Source organism: Corylus avellana, chromosome 9, assembly GCF_965113065.1.
Source record: "Corylus avellana chromosome 9, dhCorAvel1.hap1.2, whole genome shotgun sequence".
Classification (NCBI taxonomy): Eukaryota; Viridiplantae; Streptophyta; class Magnoliopsida; order Fagales; family Betulaceae; genus Corylus; species Corylus avellana.
The window spans coordinates 785,014-799,243 of NC_142498.1; the positions used below are offsets into that span (position 1 = coordinate 785,014).

General features: G+C 33.5%; 1 protein-coding gene across 2 annotated transcripts; it reads left to right on the plus strand.

The window, feature by feature from the left end:
* Positions 1-653: 653 nt before the first annotated feature.
* Positions 654-5,815, plus strand: LOC148583551 (protein NRT1/ PTR FAMILY 5.10-like). Of its 2 annotated transcripts, XM_088510665.1 has the most exons (4): positions 654-850; positions 955-1,172; positions 2,851-3,398; positions 4,757-5,815. In XM_088510665.1, the coding sequence occupies exons 1-4, from the start codon at positions 724-726 to the stop codon at positions 5,571-5,573; spliced, it is 1,710 nt and encodes a 569-aa protein (XP_088366791.1). In that variant the 5' UTR covers positions 654-723; the 3' UTR covers positions 5,574-5,815. The 2 variants fall into 2 exon arrangements, with proteins under 2 accessions (XP_088366791.1, XP_088366792.1); XM_088510666.1 differs by lacking the exon at positions 654-850 and having other exon boundaries at positions 1,065-1,172; positions 2,895-3,398.
* The last annotated feature ends 8,415 nt before the right edge of the window (positions 5,816-14,230 follow it).

The window sequence follows — 14,230 nt, forward strand, 5'->3', positions numbered from 1 at the left end:
AAATGATTTACCAAACATGCTTTTATGAGTAGTGTTTCTTAGTATATAATGTAATATCATTTGGTTTGTCTTTGGCAAATGGCAATGAGAGTCTTTTGAGTAGATTAGGATTTCCTACGATTTTAAAGAAATTGTAAATTCTCAAATTACATAATTTTAACAATCTTGTTACCTTGAAAGTTCGAAACATTACGAAATGTTATCTATTAAAATTGTGGCATATTAAAATAAAATTTATTTGTAATAAAGGCTCTATTTATTTAAACGCAAAATCTTTTTTATAATTTTGGGTGTTTGGTGTTACCGAAAATAATTTTTATTTTGACTAAAAACGTTTATGTAGTTTTGAAAAATAACTTATGTTTTTAAATTTCGTAAATCATTTTTTGAGTATGCGAACGTTTTTTGTTGTCAGTCATGAGTCAAAAGTTGAAAAATAGTTTTTTTTTTTTTTTTTTTTAATTATTTATTTAGAAAAAACTTTAAAAATTAAAATTATATGTTTTTTAAAAACATTTTTAATTGAAACAAAAGGAGTCTAAATGGAAAAAGCTAAATTGATTTTGCATTAAAAAAAATAAGAAAAAACATTGACAGATAATGGGCAATGTTGAATTGAAAGTGATATAAAACTAAAAGTCGTGAAAGTGTAACTCCACCAAGGCAATTAACCAACCCGCCAACTCAACGACCAGTATCGCCCTCAAACTCTGAAACTAAGAAATGTCCGTGACTTCGACCGTGCAAACTCCGCTGCTATTAGACGCCGTCGATGGTGCCGTTGACTACAAAGGCCGTCCGGTCTTCCGATCCAACTCCGGCGCCTGGAGATCTGCATCCTTAATTATTGGTAACATTCGCACCCAATCCAACTCAACAAAATCATCGTACTAACGATTGATAAACGCAAACGAGGAATTTTTTTGAATTTGATTGTTAGACTGTGCGTTTCAGGTGTTGAAATAGCGGAGAGGTTCGCGTACCATGGGATCAGCGCCAACCTCATAACGTACTTGACTGGGCCGCTGGGCCAGTCAACGGCCACCGCCGCCCAGAACGTGAACGTGTGGGACGGAACGGCGTCGTTGCTTACGCTTCTGGGTGCGTTCGTGGCCGACTCCTTTCTCGGCCGCTATCGCACCATTGTCGTCGCTTCTCTCATCTACATCCTGGTCCGTCTCTTGATATTTTTATTTTTATTTTTATTGGGACATTAATCTTTTGCATGGGTTAATTTGGATTTTCACTTTTCTTTATTATTATTATCATTATTGATTAAAAAAATTCAGTTAGCTTTGCTTCTATCTGTGTTCTTTTTACTGGTTTCTAATTTGAGTCCTGTTGTTAGGAAATCCCAGAGTTCTATTTTCTTAATAAGTTGTATCAGCTTATTTTGATTTTTTTTTTCTCCTAAATAGGATATTCTCTAGTAAGCTAAATCTTTCTTACTTAAATAAGTCATGCTTTATTCTATAAATTCAGCGTTGATGCCATATCGCCATTGAGAGAGGAAAAAATATAATTTTGCCTAAGTTAATTGGAGGTTGTTTTCCCAAAAGTGGCTAGTTGGAGGTTCACCCAATTTATCCCCTTCTTTTTCATTCGGTTCCTATCATTCGGTATTAGGTCCATTTGATTTCCTAATTTTCCTTTTTCTCCTATCATTTTTTTCTTTAAACCCATAAAAAATAAATAAATAAATAAAAACAATAGAAAGTTGATGGTGTCTGTATGGGGGTGCTGTCGTGCGAAGTGGATCGTGTGTTGTGCCAGTGGTGGGGTTGTGCTCAAAACCATGTGGTGGGCTGTGAGCTGAGGGGTGTCCGAGGTGGTTTGGTGTTGTGCTGGGCGTGGAAGGAGCCACCAAGTGGTGGAGCGGCATGAGGGGAAGCCAATAATCATGTGTTGAAGGAGGTAGAAGAAGAATTCAGTTTGGCTACACAGATTACTTGTCCAGGAGCAGCATTGTTTTGCTATTGAAAGTTGAAACCCTAGGTAGGGTCAACAGTAATGAAATTGTGAAAAAGAAATATTACCTCTCAAAAAAGATGGGTGGTGGGTTGGTCGAGATTGTGGTAGAGTTTGTTAAAAACCTTGGGCTTTGGTAATCTGTAGATGATCGCGGCTGGGAAAGCGACAAAATATATAAATGGGTGTCCAAGTAATTTGGAAAACAAATTAGGGTACTTCTATTTTGTATCAGTGATTGGGGTATTTCAAAACATTTCAAATTCAAGAGAGGAAGAAAACATTGATGTTGAAAATAATAGAAAAAAAAAATTTTGAAAAATATTATTTAATTAAAATATAATAGAATAGAGAATTTGTTGGAGTGTGTATAGAAAAAGCAGTTTCTAAAATAGAAATTTACACTTTTTCACTAGCAGTTTTAGCTAGTATTGCTAGAGATGCTCTAAACAATTAAATTTGATTGTTTGTGACTAATGTGGCTATGCCACAACAAAATCAATAAAAGAAGGTAAGTAGAAAAACTTATTAGATACCAGAGTCTAATAAGTTCTACTTACTATTGGATTTAAACTAATAAACTGCCACGTCACTTTGTAAGGGGTAAAGTAAAAGTTATAGGACCCCAACCATTTTCCTCTTAATTTTGAAGTGTTTTAATTAAATGTTTAGGATTTTGTTATTTCAGTATTTACAGATCCTTAATTTATTGTTTCTCTCTAAATGCTATGCTAACAGAATCCTAATTATGTGATTAAAAATGATTGTTAGCATTTTAAGAACTCCATGGTGGAATTCTTAGAGGAAGATACTGATCCCAGTGTCTTTCAGGGTTTTGTTTTTAAACTTTAACCGTGTTTGACTTCTAAGGATGAATCACAGGGACTTGGCTTGTTGACTCTGTCGTCAATGTTTCCTTATCTCAGCTCATCTGACTGCCAAGACACCAGTAAATTTGTTACATGTTCTCCACCTCAACCCCAAGTAATCTTATTCTTCTTCTCTCTATACCTAGTAGCACTAGGGCAGGGGGGGCATAAGCCTTGTGTTCAGGCTTTTGGAGCAGATCAATTTGATGGGCAAGATCCAGAAGAGTGCAAAGCCAAAAGCTCGTTCTTTAACTGGTGGTATTTTGGTATGTGTGTAGGTGGCTTAGCATCACTTTTAATCTTGACCTATATACAAGATAACCTTAGTTGGGGTCTTGGTTTTGGAATCCCATTTATCATGATGGTGGCTGCACTAGCTATTTTCTTGCTTGGAACTAGGACTTACCGGTATAGCATCCAAGGGGAAGAGAAAAGCCCATTTATCAGAATTGGTCGGGTGTTTGTTGCTGCAGTAAGGAATTGGAGAACCACCCTTTCAGCCATAGCTATTGAAGAGGAAGCTCATGGAACCTTGCCTCACCGGAGCTCGGAAGAATTCAAGTAAGACAAATAACTTTCAACATAGTTTTCTTGATTATAAAACAGAAATAAAAAAGGTACATGCCTGTTAGATTCAATGTAGAATTTGTTATATATCAAGAATTATACATTTTTTCTCTCATAGGATTCACAATGTCCTTAATTGTCACGCCCCCAAATTGGGTAAATTAAGAGGGTGCGAAACTCAGGCGTCCATGATCATAGTGTAAATCGTGTCATTAATTGTGACTTTTAAATACATGCATCTGTTAGAAAATTTCCGAGCATTTATTTCAAAATCATTAGATTAATAAGAAGAATATTTATATCATTTTCGGGAGTTTTAAGATGTTTACTTACCTTGATGTCAACACATGGAAAAAGTGCCCCTTCACTTGAAACCGTTCATAATTTTATTTTTAGAACAACTCTCCTCCCCACTCTCTCACCCATTTAAAGTCCCTAAACTCGACTAGATGCTAAGCTCTAAGCTGTCCAATAATGAAAATTTTGGACAACCCTTAGTTTGCTCTTTATTTTATCCAACTCCAAAATAAAATTCATTTTTAGTCCACGTGTCCTAAATTTATAAATCAATTCTAAATGGAACAGAAAATCTACTTACTTAAGTCTATCATTAATATTCTTATTGGGTAAATATGAGCGGGTTATCACACTAATTCCTTCTTTTTTTTTTTTCATAAATACTACTCAAACTTTTCTTTTATTTTATTTTTACTCATGGCATCTAATATGAGTCCACCTCCTGTGTATTTGTAGTGAACCAAGCTTTTTTTTGTTTGTTTTTTTTGGTTCACATTCTTTTGAAATATGAACAATTTTTCCAATGATTTGAATTACTATATGCTTCCAGGGCATCATTTACCATTATTTTATTTGCTCCTTTGCACTATCATGCAGTTTTGAGATGCTTCATTTTTGAAAGAAGTTTTGGTCATGATGCTGAGCAATCCGTGGTATATCGTTTACTTAAACTAATCACGCTAGCTTGCTATGATTCCTAACTATTAGGGGACTCGGGCATACTTATGGCAGTCTCTCACCATCCAAATGGGGTCGCCCCCAAAGGGGCTAACGGTAGAATTCAAACCTATATGAACTTTCTGTGATGGTTTAATGCAAGCCAAGGGGCGACTCAGCCTAACTCTTTGAGGTTAACTTCTTATTATGACACTAAAGGAACTTCCATTAATATTACTAAGTAAACTCAGACCACCTTACGGGATTCATAGTTGTTGGAGAACTCTCGCTCTTCGTGTGGATAAACCGATGACAGCTAACTTGTCAAACAACTTTTTAATTGGTTGTTTACATCAAAACTCATCTCTAATAGTGATTTTGATTTTCTGATATGGTAGGTTCCTCAACAAAGCGTTGCTTGCACCAGATGGTTCTAAGGAAGATGGGAAGGTGTGTAGCATTAGCGAGGTTGATGAAGCAAAAGCAGTTCTTAGGCTTATCCCAATATGGGTGATAAGCTTGGTGTATGCTATTGTGTTTACCCAGCCCTTGACTTTCTTCACCAAGCAAGGGGCTACCATGGACAGAACAATTGTGTCGGGCTTTGATGTACCGGCCGCTGCTCTTCAATCCTTTGTCAGCCTTACCATTGTCGTCTTTATTCCCATATATGACCGCATTTTTGTGCCCATAGCAAGAGCTTTCAGCAGGAAACCCTCTGGTATCACAATGCTGCAGAGAATTGGAATTGGGATGCTTCTATCTGCTATTTCCATGGCCATTGCAGCTCTAGTTGAGATGAAGAGGCTCAAAACTGCTCAAGAATATGGATTAGTTGATTTGCCAAAACTGACTGTCCCAATGAGCATATGGTGGTTGGTTCCTCAATACATCTTGCGTGGGATTGCTGATGTTTTCACCGTGGTTGGCCTGCAAGAGTTTTTCTATGATCAGGTCCCAAACGAATTGAGGAGTGTGGGTCTCAGCCTCTACATGAGCATTTTTGGCGTGGGGAGTTTTCTAAGCAGCTTCCTTGTCTCTGTCATTGAGAAAGCAACTGGTGGGGACGGTGGAGATAGTTGGTTTGCCAATAATCTGAATCGGGCACATCTTGATTACTTTTATTGGCTGCTTGCTGGACTTAGTGTAATAGAACTGGCCGTTTACTTGTGCTTTGCAAAAGCTTACATTTATAATAGAGGAAGCAAGGTATGAATGCAGTCTTCTGCAACTGCAATTGTTGTGACACAAGTCATTGGTTGTATGGGATGGGAAACTTGTTATTAGAACAAAAAGAAAAGGAAAAAACAGAAAGACTGTTGAGATGTGTAAATAAAGTTCCAATTGTACATAGAATATTTGGGGTCTCCCGATGGAATTTTATTAGGGGATTCAATGACCATTATATTGAGATGTGTAAATATTCATTTTCACAAATATTGAGAGAGGTTTCTTTCTCGGGAAGTTTGTTTTGAACGTAATCCATAGCATTAGGTGCTGTAATTTTTGACATATTTTGCAAATTTAATACAAAATTAACGAGTTAAGATTAAAGAGTTTGACCCGTTTATTCATGTCTTAAACACGACCTATATATACTCAATTGGGAAGAGAAATTGAGACCCCTAGGCACAATAGATGAAAAAAGAAAAAAGTAAAAAGCAGCATGCATGTGCGGGCTCCAACAACAGACAGACATGCATGATGATTGATTCAAGTATTTCAAATTGTTAGCCGTGTGTCATCACAGCTTTAACGAAGTCCTAAGAAGTTTAATGCCCCGAGGATTAATGAGTATTGAGTGCTCTAATTGAATCAAAGACCTCTTCTTTCTGTCCCTTCCATTGAAAACTTTTCATGCTATTTACGTGCCTTGTGGGAACACCTTCTGTAGCTAGCTCACCAAATCTACTCATTCATGCTTTATTATCAAAACATCAAACCCAAAATGAGCTGTCTCCTTTTTACCCTAGCTTCACTGCTTCCCTAATATATATATATATATATATATATATATAGAGAGAGAGAGAGAGAGAGAGAGAGAGAGAGAATGTTTATGCTAAGAATCCAATCTAAATTGTAATCTAATGCTGCTTCTGCTCCATTCCCACCGGAGCCAAAAGCTCAACTCTCATGGGTTTCCTCCACATGTACTTAAAACCAATGTAATCTTTCTTTGTTTCGGCTCCAAGCATCCTTTTGACAGCTAGGGACTTTGTAGTACAAATAAACCATCATGTTTAAATCAATGTTTTTTTTAAATTGAGGTGTGTTTAAAATACATACAATTTTTAAAATATACATGTATTTTCTATTAGAATATATGGTATATATTCTTTTATAGATATGAATTTCTTCCTCTTTCTCTAATCCAATTCCCTTGAACATTAATTACAGATGGTTTCTTGCTCTAATAATATTGCTAGTTTTTTTTATATATGTGAAATAATTAAAAATGGAATATTGGCCAATTAATATGCTAAGTTGATGTTGAAAATCGATGCCTAGACTAAGGATGACCATTACTTAAATTAGCAGCCTTATTTGAAAATCATTTATTTCCAGCTGGATCCTCCTGTTTTTCAATACATAAAGATTTCAAATGAATCTGTATCACAATCATCCATATATATATATATATATATATATATGATTGAAGTTATACGAATAGATACCAATTGTCGTTGGAAACGTTGGATTCCAATGGTTAGTTGGATCTGACCTGTCACCAAAAGACACCTCATTGCTTGGGCTACTGCTTAATCATTGGCACTCCCAACTATTTTGCTCACAAAAGTATATTATAAATATTTATTAGTGTATTTAATTGCACTTGTAATTATTAATTACCATACTAGCTAGGTATTGTTTGGTTCAACTAATTAGTTCTACGTTCTTATCCACTTTTTCTGTCCTTTTTTTTCTTGTCCCAATATCGGATATTATTTATTTATTTATTTAATAAGAAAAGTACCCAAATTAGATAATATTAGATTGACTCTCTAAATTAATGATGTGTCATCGATACGGTGATCGCAATATATAAACATGTCGCAAAATTATTGGATATGACGTGATATTCTGTGAGAAATGTAAACCTTAAAAGTATAACTGAACGGAAAATTACGTTTTTTTCTCTCAATTTTTATTTTTATTTTTTATAATTTGGCTCGTAGACTAAAATTTCTGGTTCCGTCCGTAAACAGGAAGTATGCTAATTTCTAGAAATATGGTGACATGCATGATGAAAATAGCCTTTTGAGAAGTCATGAATCTATGATGGTGACATGAATAAAAATAGCCAAGAGATCAATGACTGCAGCTGCACGTAACACAAAACAAAGAATTTAAAAAGGAAAATAAAAATAAAAAAGAAAGAAAATAGTGACATTCATGTTTGTAGACGCCATTCTTGACAGTAAACAAAGAAACATCATTATGGGAGATAAAGAAAAAATAAATAAAGAGATAAAGGTTAGATAGAGATAATCAACAAATTGAGAATACATCAATTCAATCAACTTGTATACAAAGTTGGGCACCACACGAAAACTATCTTGTCAAAAAACAATTCTGCAGGCCCATTGAATTCCAAAACCAAGATAAAAACCAGTAAAACAAGTGTGATCCCCAATCTTCCTTTTTTTATTTCTTTCTTTTTTCTTTTTTTTTTTTAAGAAGATAAAAACTATTAAATAAAATATGAAAGATAAAGTTTTTTTTTAAAAAAATTGGGTTCGAATTAATTTCTTTTAACTCAGTCTATTAACTTTACATGTGTCCAAAATAAACCTTGAACCACCCATGACCCAACTCCATATATATAAACTTAGTATTGCTTTGAAAGTGTCTCATAATGCCAATTTTCGTGCACATATTTTAGCCAAATGGACTGCTTTTCATCTTATTTTTGAAAGCATTCACACAAGATTTCATATTCTTTCTTTCATCCGCATCAGAAATGAGAAAGATCATCTCCTGTAGTCATTTTTCCTCATTCAATTAGAAAAAAGAAAAAAAAAAAAAAAAAAAAAAAGTATTGCTTCTATATCAATATATAGTTCTTCAATGGGTTGTAAAGGCTTTTGGTGTCGATGAATCTGTTAGAGATGAATTGCTTTTCTTTTCCATATATTATGGGATATTTCACTTGGAGGCCTAGGAATTTATTAGCTCTGATTTTAAAGCTGATAATGTTTTGCTCAACTTGTGAACTTGACACGAATTTCATATGAAATTAGCGAGTAAGGATTAAAGAGTATAACTCATTTAATTAAATGGGCAAAGTTCTTAAGATTGACATATATAGTTTTATACTTATATCTCGACACTACCCGAACTTGACACACAACATTTAGGGCTGCCAATATTTTAACATGACCAATGAACATGACATAAGCTTAATACAAAATTATGAGGCTAAAATTGAGAGGTCTAACTTGTTTAATTAAATAAGTCGGGTTAGAATTAACATATATAGCCTTATACACATATCTCCACACAGCCTAAATCCAACACGCGAAAATGAATTGCCATCCCTAAACCCGATCATATTCGTTTATTTCTTTAATTAGGGTCAAGAGATAAGTACTTGGTAACTAGATAACTACTAACTTCTTTGTCTTTGAAAAGTCTACAGAAATTACATTAAAATTTCATATATAGAGCCGGTGACTTGGATATCATTTATGGTTGACGTGTGCTAATAAAACTTCTAGAGATAAGTACTTGGTATTTGGTAATTATCTACTAACTTCTTTGTCTTCGAAAGTCTACAGAAATTACATTAAAATTCCATATGGGCTTTGATTGTTAATGATTTTTAGAGGGTTGTCTGTTCTAATATGACAAATACAAATGTAATTTTGAATAATTTGTGTTTTGAATTGTTTATTAATATTTTTATTTAAAAATAAAAAAACGTTAACAAACGAAGTCAATGTAGCGTCGCCTGCAATAGTTTGTCATTATCGCATGCATGGAAAATTCCTCTCATATTTAAGTGTTTGAAAATTTGGCCCCTTTACAAGTTTGATAGTCACAGAATATAAGCATCTAGATTAACTAATTAAGTTGAAGTACAACAACAATCTCTTTCATATTTCAGAAATTTGTGGTTTAAGTTTTTCTAAGTAATTTAAATCTACTCACTGATTTGGATTTGGGGAAATAGTCCTCTACACAAACAAGGGATGATGGCCTGCAATTAATAATAAGTGGGTAATGTAGAAATTAAGAAACTACCAAACAAGTTGACGGATTATAGGGGGATCCCAAATTTCATTGACAGTCTATTCTTAGATTCCATGCATCACAAGTTTATTAATTATCATAATTTTTGGTGTAAGGTCACTTTCATAGATGATTTCCTAGCCCCAAGGGGGAAAATGCCCTTCCATTTTTGACCGTTTGTAGATGAGGAGGGACATGTCTAGAAGATGAATAGGTTCTTATTTGGTCACAAGCTAAGAGTTTCGAGTATTGCCAAGTACTACAATTTTTACTACACATTAATTATTAAAATGTGAACTGTCACATGATGCTTGTTTTAAGGGTATTACAACTTTTATTATACACATGTCTCGGCCCCTAAGAGTTTTGAGAATTGTCGTGAAATTCACACGACATTGATTATTTTAGTAATATTACAACTTTTACTACACATGTCCTGACCCCTGAGAGTTTTGAGAATTGACGTGACAATGGACATGTATCGATTAGGGTTTGCTTGGGAATGACTCTTTTGGGTCAATGGAACTGTTTGTTGATTGTTAGAATAATCCTGGAGGTTGAGATTTCCTTTTCATAAAAATGTTTCAGCACTGCTTCTCAACTGGCTAATAACTGGAAATGAACCTTTGAATCCTTTTATAGTTACAAGTGATTACAATGAATCCAACTGATAATTGCAACCCTCAAAAGGTTGCCTCTTATGAATGAACACTCTTCTAAGCATAATATTATAATTTTCTTCTTTTGTTTGCATTATATTATTAATTATAAGTACTATCTTATTCAATTTCATATTGTGTCTCTTCGGGTCCGCTTAATTTGTAGTTTTAAAACGTGCGATTTCATAATGCGAATTTTAAAAAAACGCAATTAAGCGTTAGATAAAATCCCGATTTTGCTTTTAAAATCGTGCATTTTTAAAAACGTACTTCCTTACTTATAATTTGAAAACACATATTTTTTACGTTTTTAAACTGCTATTTTTTACAAACACAATTCTAAATAGTACGCTTTCCGTGATTCTTTTAAATGTGTTGAAATATGTATAAACTTCTTAGTTGGCAACTAATTTTTTTTATAGTATGCTGTGTATTGGATTTTATTCTTATAGAAGCATAGGTATAAGGCTACTTATTTATTAATTAAACAAGACAAACTTTTTAATTCTAACATACTAATTTTGTATTGAATTCCTGCGGAACTTGCAAAACATTGTTAGCCCTAATTTATACTTTTTATGTAAGAGATTGTTCTTAGTTTTGTTTCACAACATGTCCAATTCTTTTGTATGTACAAAATTCACAACCCTGTCTTTTGTGATCAGCAAGTGGTGCTGGAAAGTCATATGCCAACAAATTTTGGAATCGTTTCATTTTTATCTTCTTCCTCATTATAACCATTTATTTATTATCAATTTGTCCAACGATTCCCATTCACTCTTTATAGAAACTGGTGTATTTTTTAATAGAAACTGGTGTCTTATCAAGGTAAAAGATGTCTGAACAGAACTATCTATTCCATGATGATGACAATGATTTAATGGCCAATCCAAAATAATGAGACGAGATGATATTGATTGAATTTTGTGCAATAAGGAAAAGAGAGATTACATGGAATATTTCTCACTGTTAATTTTAATGGGGATGAACTGAAAATGCCTCTAAAAATTCTATTAGAAGCGACTCACTTTGTAAACATGATGCGCTCAGTGGTTAGCACTTCCGGAGATTTTGTTGAATGTCCATCTTTGGAGAATCCGGTGCTACTGATGGGATGATAGGGACAAAAGTTCAATCATAGAAGAACTAAGGCTTGTTGATGGCTAGAGTGATGATGAGAGAGTCCCCTTCCAATATGAGAGACCGGCCGGCAGCCGCTTCAAGCTGCAAATTTAACTACTAAAAGGAGCATTTGAGCTTCTTTGGCATTTGCTTCCAAAGGATGCAGCCTATTTATGACAACTGAGATAATGTGTAATCTTTTCCCTTTTTCCTGTAATTTGCATAAAAAGAAAAGGGAAAACTAAGATTAAGTAAAAGACTCTTTTGACAATAGTCTAAAGAGTTTTTTGGGTATAACTTTTCAGTCTTTGAAATCTTAGGAAGGAAAAAAAAAGGGTTGGACGGTGCATCTTCTGTGCTTTATAATTTAATTTTTAGTTAGTAAGTACTTTTCCATGTAATATATTTACTTCTCTATTAAGTGATTAACTTATTTTTGTTGGAGTAATGCAAGAGATTATCTTTTTATTCTATTAAACCTGATGTGGTTTCAAAATCACCATTAAACTTTAGATGAATCATACTTGAATTTTGATCTAATAGTGATTCTAAAAGCTACATCAGCTTTAGAATAATAAAAAAAGGATAGAAAGATGGTTTCTAGCATTACTCTTTTTGTTGACCTGAAGTAATCGAATTGTTTGTTAAAAATCTAATGGTATATATATTGTCACATGGTGAATATATTGTCAGGTCATTTAAATGATATGTCATCATGTATACTGTTAGATGTAACAAAATAAAATATTGACCTTACAATAAATCAACTCTATTTCACTTGAAATTGAGAGGATTTTAATCTCAAATTAATGCATACTATTTTTAACATAAACCCACTTAAATTTAAAAATGTTTCGACCATTCGTATTATCTCACGATGTTAATGTAATAGTTTTAACTAATTTTTATTAATTACTAATTCCATAATTGTTTAAAATTGCGACATTAATATTGTGAAATACTCAAGCCTTACTCATTTATTTATAAAAAGGACAAAAAAAAAAAAAAGAAAAAAAAAAAGAAAAAGAAAGAAAGAAGCCAAAATCCGAATTATTTCATTGGTAAGTGCTTTTTTAAATCCAGCAATTGGTCCAGACAAAATGCCCCCAGCACGTTATGTCTGTTTTCCACAGTTGACCTATTATTATTGTTATTTTCTTATATAATGTTTTTTAATTTCTAATATTTTTAATTCAAATAGAAAGAAAAGGACAGCAAGGAAAAACCAGCCAACAGCTTTGGCTTGCTTTACAGAGGGCAATGGACAAGGCGGGCGTGGACCCCATTACAACCTTAAAAGGACAAAAATAGCCTCAACCCCTGACACACATTCCGACAAAGCCTGTCTGCGACGGCCGGCTTTTTACGGCGGACGATATGGTCAAGGTTATATCATATCATACGGAGATTACGAAATCTTACAAATCAGGATCGTTTGTAAAAATCCTCTGTCAGGCTGTCATGGAGGAGCGAAGCTGGTGTCATGACACGTGTCCTAGTGGAGAGACGTGTTGGCGGTCCGGTGTCCCGTAATGGTCCAGCACGAAATACTATCTTGTGATTATTCCTATTGACAGCTATGTCAGAGGATTTTGTTTATGTGGGATTGAGGAATAAAATCCACTGTTTGTGTTATTTATTTTCTGCCTGGTCTTCAGCCTTGTGGTTGTGCCGCCCATTGTTTCCAACGATGAACAACACAAGAAAAGATTAAAAAAAAAAAATGATAAATAATTTTCTAAGAAAAGGACAGCTTATATGATCTTCTAGATTATGGATCCTAAATCATCATTCTTCTTATTATCTAGATTCGTGTTCACATATTGGTGTAAGATTATGTAAGTTAATTATAATATAATTTATTTAATTAAATGAATCAGACCTTTTAATTTTTACTCACTAATTTTATATTGGGTTCATATTAAATTCGTAAGTTATATCAAAATCATCACTCCTAAATATGAGGCATGGGTATAAGACATGTAAGTCAATTATAATACGACTTATTTTATTGAATATGTCAAATTCTTCAACTTTAATTCGCTAATAACGTGTCGGATTCACTGATCGTGTCAAAAAATTGTCAATCTCACTTCCTACCACTATTACATTTGCTAGATCAATCTGGATTGCATTTTCTCTTTGAAGATATTCAAGTAAAGGAGATTATAGAGCTCGCTTGTTTCGAGCAGGCAAATCTCACATGTTAAGCTGTCTGAAACAAGTGAGCAGTGCAACCCCCCTTTTTTCTTTTTTCTTTTTTTTTTATACTGCTTAAATTTTTATAAAATTCAAGCAACTTAATAATAAAGGCTAATTGTCCATTTAATTAACGAGTCAAAGTTAAACAAAATTGAGCTTCATTCTAATTAGGCTTTTAAATCATGTTTTAAAGCTCTAAACAAGCTCAATTCAAACCACAAAACTAACGCAATCAAGTTTGAAAAGTTAAGTTTGAACAAGAAGACAACTGCAACCTTATTATTACTTTAATTATATTTACTAAAAATAAAAGTAATTAAGAGATGTTACAAATAAGGAGCTCTCATTAATTCATGCGAGAAATTTCGATTCTCCGCTAATTATGTTAAAATAAGGAAAAATAATTAATTAAGATGCTCGTGGATATTGGGATTTCTCTCCAATTTATTTTTGTTAAGAATGTGAATTTCCTTATATTTCCCTCACCTAGGAAATTTTCTTTCTCTAAATAGACAAAAATGCCTTTAATCAAACTGCATAATTAATCATGTAATAATCTTTTCAAAACAAAACATGGCATCAATTTAATATTTACCCAAATCAACCCACACTCCTTGTTTTCCATGCATAAGCAGCTAGCTGGCTTAACCAAGAACA

Excerpts from the sequence above, each read along its gene's own strand:
- LOC148583551 (XM_088510665.1), top strand. The coding sequence starts at position 724 with ATGTCCGTGACTTCGACCGTGCAAACTCCGCTGCTATTAGACGCCGTC. Across the intron at positions 851-954 it reads ATCTGCATCCTTAATTATTG|GTGTTGAAATAGCGGAGAGG; the intron begins GTAACATTCGCA and ends TGTGCGTTTCAG. Across the intron at positions 1,173-2,850 it reads CTTCTCTCATCTACATCCTG|GGACTTGGCTTGTTGACTCT; the intron begins GTCCGTCTCTTG and ends GATGAATCACAG.